Source organism: Anguilla rostrata, chromosome 2, assembly GCF_018555375.3.
Source record: "Anguilla rostrata isolate EN2019 chromosome 2, ASM1855537v3, whole genome shotgun sequence".
NCBI lineage: Eukaryota > Metazoa > Chordata > Actinopteri > Anguilliformes > Anguillidae > Anguilla > Anguilla rostrata.
The window spans coordinates 15,947,202-15,968,355 of NC_057934.1; the positions used below are offsets into that span (position 1 = coordinate 15,947,202).

At 39.8% G+C, this 21,154-nt stretch overlaps 1 protein-coding gene across 1 annotated transcript in view; it reads right to left on the reverse strand.

Moving 5' to 3' along the window:
* The window catches only part of tcerg1l (transcription elongation regulator 1 like), an 81,768-nt gene extending 61,331 nt beyond the window's left edge, over positions 1–20,437 (reverse strand). The window contains exons 1-5 of the mRNA XM_064320769.1: positions 19,709–20,437; positions 18,493–18,800; positions 15,941–16,087; positions 15,486–15,666; positions 5,872–6,051 (exon numbers count right to left, since the gene is read on the reverse strand). Of these exons, the coding sequence (XP_064176839.1) occupies positions 5,872–6,051; positions 15,486–15,666; positions 15,941–16,087; positions 18,493–18,765 (781 nt within the window). The 5' untranslated portion in view covers positions 18,766–18,800; positions 19,709–20,437. The remainder of the gene's footprint in view (positions 1–5,871; positions 6,052–15,485; positions 15,667–15,940; positions 16,088–18,492; positions 18,801–19,708) is intronic.
* Between the last annotated feature and the right edge of the window lie 717 nt (positions 20,438–21,154).

Below are 21,154 nucleotides of genomic sequence, written 5' to 3' on the forward strand. Positions count from 1 at the left end.
GTATGAGTGTATGAGTGAATGGTGCGTGTGCACTGCGATATATAGGGGATCTGCCCAGGGCGTATTCCTGCCTCTTGCCCAATGCATGCTCGGATAAGTTCCAGCACCCCCTGTGACCCTGACCAGGAGCAAATGGGTATACAATGGATGGATGAATGTGTGTGTTAGGAAAACAAATTGATTTTTTAATGGAGGGTCAGAATTAAACACAAATTGTATTATTAGTCAGTTAATTGTAATCCAGTGAATATGGAGGCCCAGTGAGAATAGAGATTGCAATGCAAGTTTAAATCCCTGTGGTTCATGGACTTCAGAAAACAAGCGCGAATCCGCAATAGCTGCGACCGCACATGCGTATGCCCTCACACAAACATGTGACCTCTTCTTTGGCTCATGACCAACCTTTCCACAAAATCTTGTGCAAATCTGTGAATCCATTCGGGAGTTATGCGTCTTTTTGTGATAGGCTATGCCCATCGCCATGCCCCCTCTTGGTCAATCGGCCTGAAAGTTGCTCAACTGTACCTTCCAGTCATGACCAATGTCCATGCCAAATTTCAGCCTCCTGGGGCGAAAACTGTGGCCGATACGGGGTGGGACACTTTTGTGGAATAACCGACTAACCAACCGACTGACCGACAGACAGAGCTATAGAGCTGCGATCGCAGCTAAAAATGGTGGCCCTGAACATAAGTACAATGGCAATTCATATTTGAGGTAATGGATCTCAGCAATTCTTAGTCTGTCAAAGAGGCAGTTCTGATGTATCATTTTTTCATGGCATGAAAATACTAACACTTGCATTTACTGTGTGAGTAAGTCAGATATTCATTATCTACTTTTGACCTTAATAAACATGTACAGTAAACTATATGTGGCACGCATGCTGCCAAATGTTGCATGCAATGTTTTTCCAGTGATTTATGCTCTTATTTCTGGACCAGATGCAGCTGAAAAAAATGGGTCAGAGTATGTGTTTAAATTACAACAGCGTGTTCTGCCCCGTTTAAAGATTCCCACTAACGTAATAAATAATGCAACGATATTGTAATCTGTCCCAAATAAATGTCAAACTGTTAAGAGCACATTAACCGAATACAGGAATAGGCTCCAAAAGAGACAAATGTATTGCAAAGAAGGGTTAATAATGAAGCTGATGAAGTTCCAAAGGTGAAGGGATGTTCATTTTTACCTTCCCACTCCTGCACCCGGATAAGTCGCTAAAAAACATTCGGGACATTATTAGCTCAACAGCAGCTCCCTTTCTCCAGAGTACGGACATCTTTTAACAGAACCTGTCACCTTAAGTGTGTGGGAGGATTAATTAAGATTTTTTGCCAGCTCCTGGTGCGATACATAAATGTATTTTAACAGAATATGTGCAGTTTTGCATGCATTGATTAGTGGAGTTTTTTTTTTTTTTTTTTTTGTTCAAGCAAGATGCTGGTTTTGGTGCTAAGGTGGTATGGAATGAGAACCTGGTTTACATCATGAATATCCAAGCATATCCAACAAATATCAGCAGAGATAGGATTACCACAAAGGAAAATGAAGTGTAGGCAACAAACGTTCTCACACACAGGTTCTCTTTACATGTGGCTTTTACAAAATTAATCCACCTACAGATATCCATATAGTCACAGAAAAGCACAAGAAGACCTTTCAAATAAAACACTTCAATGGGATATAACATGTTTCCTTCTACAATCTGAAGTTATTTGGTTACTAAGCAGAAAGGGTTACATTTCACAACATCACAGCAAGGGAGGTTAGATGACCAATTAGAATCCAGGACTGTAAATATCTGGTTTGTTGCATATGCCATTATTTTAAGTACATTATAAGCAGTCTAACTCAAAATAACTCAAAATGCAACATGTACACACAGCCACATGATGGCAAAGTGGACGGAGTGTAGCACAGCGGGTAAGGAACTGGGCTTGTAACCGAAAGGTCGCAGGTTCGATTTCCAGGTAGGACACTGCCGTTGTACCCTTGAGCAAGGTACTTAACCGGAATTGCTTCAGTATATATCCAGCTGTATAAATGGATACAATGTAAAATGCTATGTGAAAGTTGTGTAAGTCGCTCTGGATAAGAGCGTCTGCTAAATGCCTGTAATGTAATGTAAAGCCACTGGGTAAATGTGGTAATAATTAAAGGCTTGAGGAACATCCTTTTAAAAGGGCACATTTAATCACATAATACTATCATAGCAGTCTTGAACCTGGCATCACAGTCTAAAGTAATCTTTATTAAATATGATGCTCTATTGAAATCACTCTACATTTGGGAATGTTACACAATGGAGGGATTACTTTGAGCCCATCTCTCTGAAACCGAAATCCTGACTGAAGTCATATCTCAGCCACATTCTTGCAGCATTATACTGACACTTTCTGGGAAAAAGTGGAAAGTGATCAAATTTTATATTAATTCAGGCTCTCCCTGAACTTGTATTAAAACATTTGAAAAATAACATTATAATAAATATAGACTGTATTTAAACATAGCTGCACCATCCGCCAGCACCATTTAATATTTTAATTTAAGGGAATCTGGAGAGGTTTCAGGTTGCTCTTACAGTATAATTATCATAATTACGTCCATCAACAGTGAGTGGAGCAGAGACAATGTGATCATCCCCGAGATGCCAGTATGTCTTTTGGGTTTTCTTCTATGCAATTTAGTCTGGTCGCCTGTCAATGAACAGGAAAGCGTACAAAAGCATGGATGCATTTAATTAAAATTTGCTTAAATGATTAACATTTGAACACAAAGAAAAGGAAATCAATTAGGACCCGAGCCTACTTAAACTACTAATTATTTAATATCCTCTCCCTTGTCAATCATTTTGCCTGATGGCCACAGACAGGCAGCTGGGCAGCTAAGAATAGCCTCTTTTTTCTGCTTATCACATGATCTGTGCACGTCTCCGACCAGGGTGCCTTGAAAAGGTGTTTCAGACTACCAAGACAATGAGCTAACGTCACTCAGTACAACAATCCCAACTCACATCATGTAACCAGGGTGGAAAAAAAGAAGCTCTGGTGTGGCGTGTTCTGCATTACATTACATTACATTCATTTAGCAGACGCTTCTATCCAAAGCGACGTACAAAAGTGAATATCGTGGTCAATGGAACAACATCCAAAACGTAGGTTTGATATGGTTCTGCTACCCACGGAGCAAAACAGATGGAGTTCCTCGGAGAGACAGACACAAGCCAAGCGGTCCCATGGGCCCTGCTGTCTGTGCGCTCCACAAACAGTCTCATCAACCCCACGGACCAGTCAGGGACAACAGGCTGGGGGATCATGGCGGGTTAATGCGCTGCACTCAGACAATGGCAGGCCCTTAATTATGAAAGATGACAACTGTCGCTCCAGGACTCAAACCTGCCAGGACCATCAGCCAGCTCCTGTCCAATGCACTAGCAGAAGGCTGCCGCTCTATTTTTGGAAAATACCATTTAAATAATGTTGCTTACACAAAAAAACTGCAGTCTCGAAAACTTTCAAGAAATATCCATAGAAATGTGCTGTGTAGAGATAAGAATACACTAAAGAGGAATGCTTGTTTGTATAATGACAGGTGCCATTAAATACACATTATTGCCACTTCTAATTATGTAATTTGTTTAACGTTTGTCATTAGTCAACGTCTCACCATTTCCTAATTTACTTTGGTCTGTGCAATGAATATAACACTATAGGGTTGATGTATTAATAGGTCAAACATTTTCCCCTTTATAATTGAGACATTAGCCAGTTTCTCAAATTTCAAGACTCAAGAAGTGAATTTTTAAAGACAATTTGTACCAGTTTTTTTTCTTTGTCTTTCAATTATAAAATGTCAAATTGTATTTGTCATTTGTCATTTCTCGCAATCATCACTGTAACTTTGGGAGAGTACAGCCAGTCATTGCATCAGAAAAGCAAACTTCATGTTCAGGTTGTGGACATGTGTAGGTTGTTAGGTACTTGATGAAACTCAGTCATCCCTCGAACACTAGGGAATGCTATGACGGATCAGGTGGGGGCAGCTAGCCACAGATAGTATTGTCACATTCTGGATTCAATACCAACGGGGTCGATGCACACACTGGGAATGTGTACTAACAGAGTAAGCCTCCTTGCACTGCCAATCATGTTTTAAAACATAACCAGTCGGCAACTGTACAAAAACATGAAATGAATGAGGAGTGATCTGAAATATATATAAATAAGTACACTGCATAGAACACAATGACATTAAGTAAGATCGCATAACTCAAAACTTCACAATAACTTTCCTGTAAATACATAACTAGGTAAAAAAAAAAAAAAGATTACAAAGGACTTGAGAGAAAAACTGAAGCTGAGATGTTTTATTTTTTCTCCTTGAGCGGCACTTGCTTTTAGAAAATCATTTGAAACCTACAATAGATTAGGATGCCAATTAGAGAATATTGGATTCTACAGGCACTTTAAGAGAAAGACTGATAAGTGTGGAGGGGTGTATTGCAGCCAAGAAGCCAATGCTTTTAACTTGATTCCTTTGACTGATTATTGTGCCTTCTAATATCTGTGCTTTCATCATAAATATCTAAATCCTTTTATGATTATCAAGCATGTCACCTCATCTTGATGTATTACACATTTTGCATAGCTTTATTGTTGTAGTTAAAGGTTGTCATAGATTCTTTATCAGCTGAGAGCATTGGAGAAAGATTATAATGCAGCTCTATCATCTGCAAACATGCTGCAAATTTGATTTAATGTTTGTAATTTAAAACCGTTATTAGTTCTCCATCAACCACCACAATAAGTTACAGATTCAAATATTCTCCATGAAGTCACAGAAGCATGAACGAAGGGCCCCTTCAAAAAAAAAACAAAAAAACCCCAGATAAATACATACAGGATATGAAAAGGGGATTTAAAACACCCTACCCAAGATAAAAAATATATCACACACACACACACACACACACACACACACACACAGACGCATGACACCCACCCAAGTTCATGCCCGCACTGACCGGGGGAGGCATGTTAATGCACCCCAACTCTAGCTCTCATTTCAGGAACTACCTGTTAATTATCTGTGGGTAACAAAAGCTGACCTACATGTCCAGGAACCAGGCCTTCACCAGCAAGCAGTGAAGAAATAATCCATATGTGCAGTGTGAACCTGACTCCTTCAGTAAATCATCCACAAGAATCGGTCCATTTTTGGAATACGATCGTTAGCCTCTGACCCCACCTTGATTTAAAGAACTCCCCAGCAGACTAAAACTCCCACTCCGTATCTTCCACAATTAAAATAAAATACAACAAACAAAACGAATTAATAAATAAATAATAACAAGTACAGGGCTCAGAATCGGGCAAAGCGATACCACTGCACCCACTGAAGAGGGATTTTCATTTGCTGTTTCAGTCATTCGTTTTCACCAAGTGTGAAACGACAACGGCAAAGTTTCCTCACTGGGTGCGCCTTTCTGGGTTTTCTCCGTTTTCAGTTTAAAAGAAACTCCAAAAATAACCCTTACGTGACAGAATATTATCTCCGAATATTATTAGACACCGAGTAACAGAAACTGACAACATGAAATTAGCACACGCACGAGACCTTCCAATTATAATATGAAAATGAAAACGTAATGAATACCTGTATGCTGCTTTGGGAAAGAGCTTTTCAGCAACATATTAATTAAGGAACAGCAGTTGAAGGGATCAGAAGAACACACCTTTTATCCAATTTAAAATGCATTAATCATGGGTACCAGCTGTTCTCCGTGGATCAGCTCAGTCAGGTTCCTCAGGGAGTATGTTTCTCACACTGTAAAAAGGCAAATTGCCGTCCATCCGCTGCTCACTCTACCTGAAACTGGCGCAGAGAGGATGGGGATCCTGATCGGGGAGAGGGAGAACAGGTGGATGGGCTGGCTGGGCGAGGGGGCCGCAGGTCCCTGGGAGCCCTCCGACTCCATGGCCATCATGGCCGCGGCCGCCAACGCGATCCTCTTGTGGCTTCCCACCCTCTTGATGGCCACAGGGCACCCTGGCGCGAGGAGAAAATTAAGATAAAATTAATCATCAACTCCGTGTAATAAATATGCCTTGATTCAGTTTGGCTAAATTGTACATTGCTTCTCATTTTAACACAAAATGTTGATACATTAGATTATTTGTTAATACTCTTGGTTTACATTCATAAAATAAATTAGTACCTTTGGAAAGGGCAATATGCCATGTGCAGCATCTAGGATATAACATGTTTATCCACCTGCATTTTTATTTTTATTTCTTGGCAGCAAACCCGGTTCAAGATACATTACAATTGACTCTGCCCCAATGGCCATCACGGAAAGATAAAAGCTCAAGTGAAAAAAAAAAAAAAGCTCAAAGCTCTGTGAAGTGCAATCACAATACAACAGTGGATTCAGAGTTCAGTTGTAATTTGTTGAAATAAAGGGCAAGGCCATCTCCACCAAGATGAAACCCAAACACAATGCGTGCTAGCAAACGAGAGATGTTAGCCGTTTACCCACGCGGTCCATTGTCTGTGAATTAAAGGGGATTGTTTTTTCTATTATTAAAATGCTAATTTTATAAAGTATAAAGGATCTGAGGAGAGCTTGCTAAAGGGGACCGCATCAACGACACACTACACTCCCCTTCCGTTTCATGGTGTTAGCCTTGAGCAGGTTGTTCTTACTCCTGGATGAGGGATGCTCCTTTCTTGTGCTCTGATTTCACTAGCTGCCAGCAAATGGTTCCTGTGCCTTTTCAGCTTTCATCTTTGGCTCATCCTCTATGCAACTTCCATCGGGTCATAATCATTCGAGAGATGGCTCATAACAGCAACCAGTGGGGGATTTATCAAGCCTACACACAGGATTCTATGTCAGGAAGGATGCCAGGCGAAGCACATTCTTTCCCATAAGCCAAATGCAGGGCTGCTTATTTGGATTATGCTTTCTTTTACATTCAATGGATCTCCTTTCCCAAGAACGATAGCTTGAACCAGATTTCCACGGCCCACTTTGCCGCACAGACTATAAGATCATGAAAACAAACCATGCATTTGATCTTGATAAAACTGTGATTTAGGGGGAACAAAATAAAAAATAAATAAATAAAAACAGAACTTATTGCACAAACCCAAAAACTGGGGAGGAGACACAGGGGAATCACTCATGTTGGCAGGCACCTTGGTAGAAGTAATTGAGCCCACAACTCTTTCGATCCGCGACTCGCTAACGTGACTTGCTAATAACCTCGCACCGCAAAACCAGCCCATCTCTAAACGTTCATTCATCACGTTCGCTATTCACTCCGAAACAGAAACTGCCGTTTGCGTGCTCGACCCGAGGTTATTGCACAGCGATTGCATTGGAATTTCCTTTGAGTTAAGCAATTCCGGGGGCCTCTAAAACAACTTGCACTGTATTTAATGGGTCTGAGTGAAAAGATCTGAGCTGGGGCCTTCAGCGTGCAAGAACACACCTCAGAAAAAAAAAACCCCGGGGACTCTCACGTGGAATAATTCCACAGCCCCTCGCTCCCAAGTTGTACAGATGCGTAAAAGAAAACATCTTGTCATCTGTCAAAAGTACCAAAAGAAGAGGGACCTGGGATTTGGATCACACTTCGGCGACTGCTTTGCTCCGCATTGATGAAAAATTAAAGCGGAGAAACTTTGTTTTTAAACAGCCAGTCAGTGCAGATGTACGACAAGCCGCTAAAAATGCATAAACAGCGGACCGCCCTTTTATATTTGGTATGCCCTCCATGGATATCTCCACATGTGGATGGTGTGAATAATGCATGGTGCCAGAGTCTTCATGAAAGCAGGTGAGAGCGAAACCCGAAAACGAAGACGTCTCAAAAACACAACCTTCACACCATTTCATCTCCACCTACTGCATCTTTTAAAATGTACATCCGGTAATTGCTGAATTGTTTGATCAAACTGGTCTCACTCTTCACCCTTCACTTCACTATGATCAGATGTCAATCTATTGAAGCAAAGAACATGGGTCCGGGTTAATAACACAAGACTGTTAAACTTCAAAACAGCAATGTTATGTCAAACCTACACAGTAAAACGTCCAGTGACAATTCAACTCTTACAGACTACATATGAGTCCAATCTGGACCATATGTACTCTGTAAGGGTTGATTTAAGACTGAACATTTTACTGTGTATGAGGCATAACTTTTTGAGTTTGATCTATCATTTTAAGGGATACATGAATAACCTTATCTTTGAAACTGGAGAATGTAACCTCGTCAATAGGCTGACATCCGACCACTGCCGCAGTAAATCTATGACACCAGGCTGTGTCAATAATGCAGACTTAACGGAGAAATGAAATGAAACTTCAGCACAGCCAATCTTGGAGATTTAAGCCCACTGGAGCTGTCCGTTTCAGAGTGGTGCCGAAATACCAGAGCCAACTGAGCATGAAATATAAAATAATTAACTCATCGTCATACATTTTGCATACAACTAATGAATGTTTCCTTTATCACTTAACACTCTTAAACATGCTATGCATGTATCACCATTATTTACATACAGTTGCAAGCAAGCTACTTCCGCCCATTTTTGCAAGGTTTTCTTTCCTTTCTTTTTTTTTTGAATGATTATTTTTTTATGATCTTCATGCTCTCGGTGTAACGGAATATATTTACTAAACAAAGCCAGGATAATAATGCCAAGGGCCTTTGTTTGCACAGAAAAATGGATCAATGCAACCTACTTGGGAGATGTGCTTTCCCACACTAATCTATGAGGCAGCTGAGACCCTGCCCTGGGGGGGGGGGGCAATTTCAGAGGCGCTGAGGGAACAGATTATGCTCCGCACTTCTTGGCTTGTCATACCAAGGCGCCTGCCCAGCTTCACCCACAGCTGGTGTTGTGGAAGCTGTGCGCCGATAAGATGTGTTTTGACAGGGGGTAAATATACCAGCTCGGATCAATGAGTACACAAAGCATCCTTCAGAAAGGACTGCGGTTATTATTAACTCTTCGGCTGGTGCTTAAAATGCATTCGGCTTGTGCCTGCGTGACTGCGCGAGAACAACGCGCTTGCTTCTGATGCTAGAACAGCTTAGAAAAATCGCAACCAGTTCCCATCACAGATGAACTAAAACAAATATAAAATGTTCACGAATCGGTTGGGAAGACAGCGGGACACTCCACGCAACATAGCATATTCTGTGACATAGCAACAGGAAGTTTTCCCCCGAGTGACTTTCGCGTTTATTCAGGAAGACAGAGCGCAGATCTTCATTGGCTGCAGTAGACCACACATATTAATGTCCGTTCCCTCATCGATTCGGGTCCTTGAGCGGTGATTTAATCAATCCTTTTTAATATTGACATTTTTTCCCGGAAAAAAGAAGCACGGATATAAAAAGGCTGCGCGCGAGAGCAATTAGCTTGTCTCGCTCACAGATCACCCACTCGATGGCCGCGCAAACCGGGATTTTCACGAGATTGGTTTCTGTGGCGGCGTAGCCGTTCCGTAGTTCATTTGAAGTGACCGATCGCTTCAGATTCCATTTGTTGAGCGCACTGAAAGCCTCAACTAGGATCTCATCAGAGAGGCCGCGGAGATATCCCGAACGACATCACATTTCATTAAATCCCCTTGATGGCCTCTCTTTGAAATTCAGGACAAGAGAATGCAGGAGCTGATAGCCGGCCTTTCAGCAAGTGTAAGTCAAGGGAAGAATGCCTCAATCTCGCATTCCTCTCCCATCGTTTCACGGTGGACTGAAGACCAACCATTCAGACATAATTTACAAAGCCCGTAATAAATTAAGCAATGAGTACCTGGGTGACACTACTAGTTTAGTCACAAAAAAGGCTTCCTGCATCCCAGGTTGCCATTCTCTGTCACCCCAAAATAGAAAGTGCAAATAAAATTGGACATGTATACTACTGAGAGGAGTTATGTAGGTGTGGTTGCCTCATTGCCTTTTTAATATGAAACAAACCACATGTTTTTATTGAGTCATTTGTTTCCCATACATTTTTTTTACATTACATTTTTTTTTAGATTATTCTCATTTTTAGATAATCACAAAGTCCAGAATAATGAAGATTGCATTGTTGAAGCCTTTCACAATCACTAACCTTGAAGAGCAGTCAAGGAGAGAGAAAATTCCAGCTAAAACTCAAGTTTATGGTCACAAATACTTCATGGCATTACACAGCTATTCCTAATTTTGGTTTTAGTCAAGCCAGTCAATACAAATTTTACAGTAAGACCACATTGTTTCTTTTCATTTGTTGTTTGTTATTCTTTTATTTGTTATCTTTGTTTTTGCATATATTATCGTTATGCTGTATGGCTGTTCTTCATAAAGTTGTGCATGCTCTGCATAGTTGCATAGAATTCATATAAAACATTGCCAATAAAAAAGTTTGTGGTTTAGCACAGAAAACTACATATCCCTATGCCACTCAACACATGTGTACATGATAAGCAGTTTAAGAAAGGAATAAAGCAAAAAACACTTTAAATATTGCAACAGGCTGCAGTAAATGGCACAGTTATTTAAACACATGATGCAAACTAATTAAGAGGGAACTGTCTGATCCTGATGTTGATCAAAGGGATGTGTAAAACCAACAGGTGCTGTATGTAGCAGTGAAAAATTACCCATAGCGTGAGCCATTTTCTCTGTGGCGGCTTTATTGATTATTATTGTCGTACCATACGCTCACCAAAGCACAGAGTGGCAGCGATGTGCAAACAGATCAATATGTATTCCCTAAGAGAGCATATGGAGGTCAGTTTTCAAAGGAACTTCTGATGACCCTTTTTAAGATTTAAGCAACTCTATACAGTAGTACTGTAGAAGCTGGTTATAGTACATAATTGTTTAACAAAACCAGAAATGGTATGACTATTTACAATTATCTGGGACATTAAAAAGTATTTATGAAAACTGTGTAGATATTTTCAGTATTTGTATGTCTGTGAGTAAAGGAAAATGTGTGATGACTGATATTTCATATGCTTACATAGGTTTCTGATGACTAGCCAGCTTTACGGTGGCTGGTATGGACATTTGTGTATTGTTAGCTGTATTTTATACATCTTATGGCATTTTATATTTGCACCAACCATGTTGCTTTTATAACTTAATTGCCCCATGTGGGATTAACAAAGTGTTACTGAATTGGACTGAATTGAATTGAATTAGGGGGTCCGTGGTCTAGAGTAAGGAAATGCACTTCAAGTAATTTGAAAGCAGTTTGTATAGCGATGTTATGTTTCCAAAGGCTTTACGTATTATTATATTATTATGTTATGCCAGTACTCATTTCCTTGATCACAGTAGTTTCAGGTTGAATCCACCATAAGAAATAGTTGCAAAATAAGATTAAATCAAATTTGGATAATTGAGTCATATACATACACCGATCAGCCACAACATTAAAACCACCTGCCTAATATTGTGTAGGTCCCCCTCATGCCTTCAAAACAGCTCTGACCCATCGATAGTTTTTTAAATCATGTGGAAATAATTCACCCTTTAACAATATTTTAGCTTTTTATAGCCCTGTAGCAACTAATAATGTAATAAACTACCAATAGTGTAATAACTCCCAATAATGTAATCCATTTCAATTTTTTTATGTAATAAAAACCAGTAATGTAATAAGTAGTAGTAGTGTACTTTATTGATCCCCGGGGGGAATTTGCACTGTTGCAGCATCAAAGACAACAAAGTAACACAATCAGATACAAATGTACAGTAGATACAAAATATCAGATACAAATATACAGTAGATACAAATATATACAGAAATCCAAATATACCAGAGGACATCTTCAGAGGTGGAATGCCAAGACGGGTCAGAGCTGTTTTGGCGGCACAAGGGGGACCTACACAATATTAGGTAGGTGGTTTTAATGTTGTGGCTGATCGGTGTACATGCAAACTTTGGAGTCTTAATTTCACTACGCAAGCTTATTTGGAGTTGCTTTAAGTGTATTGTATTGTTTTAGGCCATGGACATCAGAATGTAATCCATTGTACAGCCATCAGGTCACAAGAAACTTCTGAAATATCCCTTTTTCACAAAAACTGTCTGGGCCAGTCAGGAAAATATACCAAAATCAAAAGAACATAAAAAAAAAAACAAAAAAAAAAACATGAAAGTGAACTATCCCTTTAAATACCCTGACCTGGCAGTAGGTGCCTACTACAGTTGATCATTTTGCTTTAATGACTAGTTAACCTGGGACATTAATTATACTCATAATAGTACTAATAGCACTTCAGTCTCAATATCCTTCAATATACATACAATATAATCTACAAATTTCAGATTTAAAACTCTCTTCAACCATTTTAATTAGAAGAAGAAAAAGAAAAAGAAGAAGGAGCAGAAGAAAAACATATTTTATATTGTTATGTTATTACCATCACAGCACCAGCTAATTAAACATGTATTAAATCATAATTCTTCCTTGACCTCCATGGCATTCCACTAGGCCTTGCTTAATAATGTAGCACAATGGCTCACAATGCTGCATGTTTAAAAATGCATGCTCGCTCAACCCGCCCTTGCTTAGCCATTAGACCACACTTTGAGATGATTTGATTTAAACGGGAGACTCGGTCCAAAGTGCCACGTCTCCTGCTCCTCTACACTCGTTCATTAATCAGCCAACCAAAGTGAAAAGGGGTTGGGATGTTGGAAAGCTCCAGGGTGGAATGGAGGAATGAAGTGGAATTAATGATGTACAGAGACCCCCCACTGTTCCGTTACTTTGATACCTGTTAAGAACCCAATAGGTACTAAGGGGCATTAAAAATGCAACAGTTGATTATGGCTCCAGTTTTTTTTTCCAAAACAAGACAAAAAGATACAGAGTTTTATATCCTGGGCATACAATAATAAAGCTAGCATACTTATGACATATTAATATTTTAATCCAGTGTCGGATCAAAGGAGGTAAAATACTATTGGGGTTAATTTTCCTGTATAAACACATTTCTACGTGTACAACATCTTTTGTTTCCTAAAATCACTATGATTTGAATCTTCTCAAACACACAGTGAGGGATCAACACTATGAGAACATTTTGTTTAGTTATTTATCTCTGAGGAATATTTTGGTTACATATCTATGGTCATTGTGCTTACACGAAACTGGTAATATTATAGAATTGTTTGTTTATGTATCACCATATTTAGAAAATACCTCAGAATTCTATGTATTGCCTGTATATTACTACTGAACACAGGTGAATGACCAGTCAATGAGCAATCACAATTAAATATCTCAAGAAACAAGATACAACTGACAACAATAATTCCCCTATTTGAAGTCATATGACGAAAAACATACATATACTGATATCCCTATGATTTCTATCTAACATGGCAAGTGCAGTGACCCCCCAACATAAAGAACATGTTTCCATCAGTACCAAACAAGATCAAGCATGTTTGAACATGGAAAGGGTGGGATGGGAGGATAATCATCCTAAGAACCTATCTAAGTCTAAAGAAAAAGTTTCAATGACACAAAATCAGTGTTAAGTATTGGCTATTGCAATGTCCAGAGAACATCTCACAATCTAAGTCAGGAAAACAGTTCAGACAGAGACAAAGGTATCTGAAAGACCTTGACGAAGCTTTCCTGAAGAGGTGGTCATATTTGATACCAGTATAAATATCTATGAGACATATTCTTGTTCGCTTAAAATATTTTAATATTAGACTTGGCATATTTTATTTTTTTCCACGAGAAAGCATGTTTTTAGACTGTTAAATCATCTGTGTGTGTGAGAGTGCGTGTGTGAGCATGCGTGTGTCTGCTTGTGCTTTGAAGGAAATATGCATTTGAACTTCACACATGGTTCCTATGGCATCTGGCCGTTTAAAAAGGCTTCCATCAAAAACCTTTGAAATACAAATAAGTATTGCATCCTCTGACCAGCTCATCATATGACTGACATATATCACTTCCATGCCAGAAAGCATGGAGGAAACATCACTGGGACAGAGAAACCAGCCTGTGGCAGACAAACCAATCAAGGCGTGCTGGTCCACAAGCAATCGATACTTAACAACATCTATACTGCATATTCGCTGCAGCTAAATGCCAAAGATAGCAATCGGGTAGGGGTGAGGGACTCTGGCCCTTCAGCATCTGTGCATGAGCCACACGTGTTCATTTAGACTCAACTCGACCGCTCAACACCTGCAGCCTCTAAACTGCATCACACAGCAAGCGTGACCACAAACAGGTAATCAATTGCTAAGACAAGAAATTGATCGTTTAATTACAGCAGAATACTACGATACATGGCGAGTCATTCTGATTTGCAGCCAGGTTTCCCGTGGAAAAGCTTTCGCGTGAGGTACGGGTGGTCTCTCATCGAGGAACAGGTACGCGGTGAAAAACAAGTTTCCCTCAAAAACCATTATTTAATAATGAGAACTACTGAAGTGCCGCACGCTGCAATGAAATGTGCCTGCATCTTCCCGTACTCGACGCACATTCTTAATATGCGGCAAGGCTTTCAAACACACAATGCTCAGACCATTCGGTTTCACATAAGACTCATGAATTTCAGCTGAGATCATGGCTTTATGCTTCATTTGATCTGTAGCCATTTTCAAAATGAATCACTTTAATCGTTACTTATTTTATTTTTCCAGTCATTTTACAAATTACCAGGACTATTACAATGATTGATTTTCTTTCTAGCTACTTGCTCTCTAAAGACTGGCCGGTGCTGCACTAGGGACTTGGATATGCTATCTCATGTGGTTGATCACGTGGCTGAGATGATAAAAATTTATTCTTGATACTTTTTGAGCAGGCAGGAAAACACAGGATATCAGCTGTTTTAGAGTTGGGAAGTCAGACAACAACAACAAAGTCTTGACATGCATGTGCATGCAACATAATAGAATTCCGGCAGAACTGTTGATGGCATCACTAACCCTCTCAACATCACTTTATATAACCCTCAACCTCCAATCCAATCCAATTGGCATGAGAGTCAGAAATATTCCTGTGGCAGTCTTCTGTTAGAGTGGACGTATGTGCACATTGGGATCTACAGGGGAACACGGCTGGCAAAATATTCCAGCTCACGTGAGGTTTTTCTAGTCTTGGTCTAATAGCCTCTCAGCAGATTCATAATAAATCAGGTAATGTCCTACCTCCCACACATAGTAAAAGAGAGGGAGGGGGGGCAGGGAGAGAGCGAGAGTATAGCAACCGTTATGGTTTTTACGAGAGCTATAAAATACAAACTGACATCCTCCGTTCTCTTTTAATCCGGTTAACGGCGAGGATTAAACTCTGAGAACAGGCACCTATTAAATGGAGAGAGGGAGGGAAACCGATGGAAAGGAAAAAGAAGAAAAAGCCCTTGATAAATTGAGACTCTGCAATGGCCGAGCTTGTAAAGCAGGTACAGGTAATAAATTCCAGCACTAACCTGATATACGCTGAGGTGACACAAACAGAGTGCGAAAATTCCTGGAGGCAGCGGTTGGCCTAGATATGCTCATTGCCATTTGATTTGTCATCAGCAGAGGTTTCTCATGCCTCTGGAAGATTCCTATATCCTCAGAACCCGGCCAGGTGGTGTCCAAGGCTAGGGCATTGTTTACATAAACCTGAAATCAATGAAGACACTGTCGTTAGTACCTGGAAAGCACAAACTCATGCTCATATTCAGCTTCACTGCTGAGGCTAATCTTCACAGAGGACGTATACTGAGACTGTGCAGCACATGGGCCCAGACTGCCCAAGTTAGCCTGCTTACACATGTTTGTAAACCAACTGGCTAATGACAGCAGTTGAAATATTTTTTAAAATGTCGATTTAAACAGCCACAGCCTAATTTTCCTTTCTTTATAGGAGTTTATTCATTGATGTAGTTGTTCTTACCTTGTATTCTGGGAACCTCTTTTCAACCCATCTCTTGCCAAAAGGAGGGGGCAGGACCGAGTGGTAAACATGGGGGAACACAGGGACCAAATCCACGGTTGTGGAAGGCTGGAACCCCAGGACCGGGGGTTGAGATGGTAGCTCCCACTGGAAAGCAAGGGGGAAGAGGGCATAAGGAATTCACAGATACAAGAAAAGGGATAAAAAAGGATCTAGTGCTCCTGTTTACCTCATGAACAACAGACTCTGACAGGTTCAGAGGAGTATCACATTACAGTGAAGTGCGATGGAAGCTTGAGAGAAAACGTTAAGGGATGAAGGGGAATCAATGCTGGCGACTGCCTGTGGATGAAGATTCACACCTTTCCAAGGCAACACGACTTGGGGAAGCAACACTTTTAACCTTAGAAGTAAGCCTCCATGTAACAAAACTGCTGTGTTACATGTTAGGACACCAGAATTCTGGTGGATGGCCTGTTTATTTAATAGTCACAATTTAATATTTAATCAATACACCAGGAGCAAGCCTGATCGAGGAATTATGCACATTTCAATGATAGCTCAGAATGAAATTAATTCAGGAGTTATGTTTTCGTTTTATGGTGTAACAAGCAAAATACTTTATGTTACTTCAATTATGATGCTTTCTCCATGAAGTATAGCTGGAAGTTATTTACATGTAAATATGCATGCATTATGAACATTTTCATACACTGATGTGAACAAACAACTTACCTCCTTCAACATATGTGATAAATGCAATGTAACTATAAATGTTGTTAACATAAAGAATCTGCTAATACGACCCATTTAGGATCATGTCATTTTTGTCAAACCTTGTGTGGCTTGTTTTTGGTAACAGGTGGAAATTACATGGGTCTACGTTGGTTTGTGTATAGAAAACTAAGACTGGATAAACATGATGCTGCTGAGTAGAGCAGGTTTACTAGCTTGGATATTGGCTATTAGTCATGATAATTAATCTTTTACCATTTAAATTATTAATGGTGCATTCATGGTGACTTCTCCAGAATTATGCTATATAGAAAATATATTGATCATTCCAAAACCTTCTAAATACATTTATAAACATTAAACAGATTTTGAGTCATGCATTTACTTATTTGTCCGTCTGTCCGTCTGTCTGTCTCTTCGTTCAGTTTTGTACTACACAAAATATCAACCAGTAAGCCCTCTAAGAAATAACAAAAATTTGTGTATTAGGAAAGCCAAACAATTTTTGACAGATGGTTTTGAGATCACAAAATAGGAATGCAACAGAAACATGCAATGGTGGTGAAATTCTTCTAGAGAAAACACATAACAATGCAGTCCTGTGAGGCTTTGCCTTCAGGCAGTACCTCTGTGCTATTCAATTACAATCCCCTGTGCTATTGTGAAAGTATTCTATATGAGAGTTTAAAAGCATGGCTACCATGTACAGAAACACTGCTCAGTCATTTCTGTGTTACATTAAAAAGGAATAAAAATCAATAAAGGTATTGAAAAAAGCTTTGTTTGGTAAGTCTTCTTTGCACAATGTGTTGCACACTCTCACCAGCTCCCCAGAAAACACACACATGTAGAGCCCCCCAACCTCCCCCCCCACCCCCATCTGAATATAGTGTATGTGTACATACTCACAGTGCTTTTGATACTGTCATGAATACTTCTCTTCACTCTGATCTCAGATTAAAATGTCATGCTGCGTTTGGGAGCTGCAAGGATTTTGGACAAAATTCACTCTGAGATTTGGTGCACACAGCACCTCTAGTGGTGCCAGGGAACAGCTGCAGGCAGACCACATGTAGTTCTTACTCTGTCAATGGTCTTATCAGAAACACATATAGCCTACTACAGTCGGCAGGTTGGATGTAGCCGTTGCTTATAGCTTTAATGCTCTGATTTATTTTTCAAATTATAGACATAGCGACTAAAAAATAATAAAAAGCATATAAATATTAGCATGCAATTCTGAGAGCTGTGTGGCTTTATGTTTTTGTTCATGTGGTTACAAGAGTATAATTGACATTATGACCATGCTAATATGTGCACCTGTATTGCATAACAGTGACATCCTGACCTTATAACTCTCCCAAAGAGAGCTGATATTGTGAAATATTTTGGAAAAGTATGAAACAACATGTATGTGTTAAAACCAGAGAAAACAAAAACTAGTTTGTTTACTGTTATTTTTGAAGTTGAAATGCCTACCACCCATGTGTGCATTTGAAAGAGAGAAACAAGTATGTGTGTGTGTGTGTGTGTGTGTGTGTGCGTTTGACAGAGGGAGGGGGGGGGGGGGTTGTACCGTGTATGCATGAGTCCATCTATAGATCCATCTATAGACATGCGTATTTATCTTTGTGTATGGGTGCATTTGTATGTGTGTACATATGCATGTGTGCGTATCAGTGTTTGTTTGTGTTTACATGTGTGCAGGCCTTGCATTCATGTGTGTGCTTGCTAGTGTACATGAAAGAGCAATATACCAGAATACCCCATTGTGCATTCATAACATCAGCATTTTGAAACCAAGAAGACACCGATACCTGAACACTCGGCAGGGGAAACTGATGAATAGTTGGTTCTGGTGCTGACGGTATTCGCATCAAAGGCAGGAACGGATCACAGGACAGTTGCCAGCTCGTGGAAACCGCTTGCAGCAGCGGAGGTGGGTGAGAGGCGATTAGCAACGGAGGGGGTGCCGATGCACCCATCCTGCAGAGCCCGGAGGTTGCCGGGAGGACCCAGACCCAAGGAGGAGGCTCGGCACTCATCGGCCACAGCTGCGGCTGACCCTTTAATCTCCGAATGGGAAGCATTCTACATCCTACACCCAACAGACTCGGCTGGTATCCTTAAGGGGACATTATCAAATAAGACGTAAAAGCATGGACATATGCTTTCGCAGGACAAACAATACAATTTGGACCACCGTGCGCTCCGGTTGAACAAAAACGCAAGTAATCATTATGTGAGCGACGTTCCAGTGAAGGAACAGTGCTTATCTCACAACGTGTGTCATCACATACTAAAGTAAGAAAATAAATAAGCAGACTGGCAACCGATTAAGAGCGATGGAACTTATTATTTAAAATCAATGACACATGCGATGTTATTTATACTGTTAAAATATTAATTACTTTCCTGAAGGCATACCGCATCTCTTCGTGCGCATGTAGCCTATTGCGTGTGACAAAATAGAAAATAGTCATGGAACATATGTGATGAGGTTAATCAGGCGCTTGCAGTTGCAGATCGCATAGCGTTAAAATGTCAATATAATAAATTTGCATTCTACAATAAATAATATGTAAGATGAACAGTATTTCAGTATAATATTTTATGATATTTTACTTTATGTAATCTTATATCTGCTACCAACTCTCAGTCCTAATGTCGGAAATCAAGCGTCTCTCCGCAATACACATTATTTGATACATGTTGCCAAAAATATTATTTGTCATCGTTGAAACGTCCATTTAAATATTAATAAATAAATAAGGTTCGGTTCTCCCTCCCTGCACTCTGCAGTATGCGCCCGTTGTCAGGGACCAGAAGCGCATACATTTTACAAGAGCAATTGTTTGAAAATTGAACACATTGCCTTAAGTTACAGAAAAATAAAATAAAATAAAATAATAATAATATATAAAAAGAAAGGTTAACTGATATTCCTTCGGCGATGTTGCCTACGTGTAAAACTTCGCAAAAAGTTATTCATGAACATTGCATATTGCAAATGATCAAATATATATAACTCACCTTAAATGTGTCTTATGATCAGCTTCAGTTATCTACTAGTATCATCACTAGCATCACCGTTTATCCATCATATTCGTTTATTATTTCCCCAAGTAAGAAAAAAATTGCAATTCCTTCCGGTATCCAAGGATATTATTTAGATTCTGACACAATATGATTCCGATTGTCAGAACAGTCAATAATGGAAGGAATCTGAGGTGATCTCACAGTCAAACAGAAGACGCACGTTTTCCAAAAACATCCTGAAACCGTCAGTCCTAAGTAGATGCGAGCGTGTCTCGAGAGCTCTATGGCAATCCAGCTGAGACGTTCACTGTCACTGAGTATCTCTCAGGCGGTCCACCCTCCTCCCTGCTGGAGTACACCACCCCTTACACTGGACTCGTTCATTAGGGGAAAAGAAACACCTCAAAGCTTTTCTTTCTTTCTTTTTTTCCTGAATGCGTGCTCTGCACTATTTTTCTCAGCAAAGAAAGTTGTTCAGCGTTAAACGGATAATGAGATGTTTACAGCGCAAGCCCTCCTTTTGAATGTTCGAATAGTAAGCTAATAGAACGCGGTTATCCCAGCAGTTCCACTCGAAACGTTCGTCAGTTCCCTCCTCAGAATTGAACGGCAACGACCATCAGCCTACCACAGCATAGGAGGGATGCTCGGTTTGGGTCTTGCAAAGCGCATAAAATTAATTTCTTAAAATAGGCTGCAACAATAATGGTAATCCAGATTTCTCCAAAAAGTACATATTTGTAATTACTTTTGCTTCCTCTTTTATACGAGAGGATGGTTCAACTGTGCCCTAAAGGCATTGTACTTAAATTCTGGAACCCCTTCAAACTTTGATTGAATATGTAGTCCTCATTCACAGACCATAGCAAATGTAATCAGTATATACACTGTCGGTGAGAAATATGTCCATTAATTATCTGACTTCATGAGACATTTCAGTAAGGCTATTCGTCAGATATTAGTGCATGTCTGCATCAAATCCGACGCTGTATCAATGTGAAAGTGTTTTTTCGCTCACCACTAGGGGGAATATTCGAACTATTCCAGAAACAATGATGCTCGCATTTTACAGACGAAGGGAGAATCCTTAATGTACTCTACACGGACGTAGTTCCCAGGATTGGTTTATTTCGTGATGAATGCAACAGAATTCATTTACGAATAGACTCTCTTTTAATATGCAATTAACTTCGACCAGCATTTTTAATAGAACAATATATAATACAGAGAACGCACAATGATCATGTAAATTTAGGCTGAGAGATGTTTTACATTTTATATGATTCCGCGTCTAGCTAGGCTATACAAATGAGCTTTCCAAAAAGCAAGCTTCCGAGCTAGTGCCTTCACGTTACACAATGCTGAAGCTTCCCGATCTCTGGGGGTCGCATGAATTAATTATTGCATTTTCTTTTAAACTCATTGTCGGACATAGGCTAC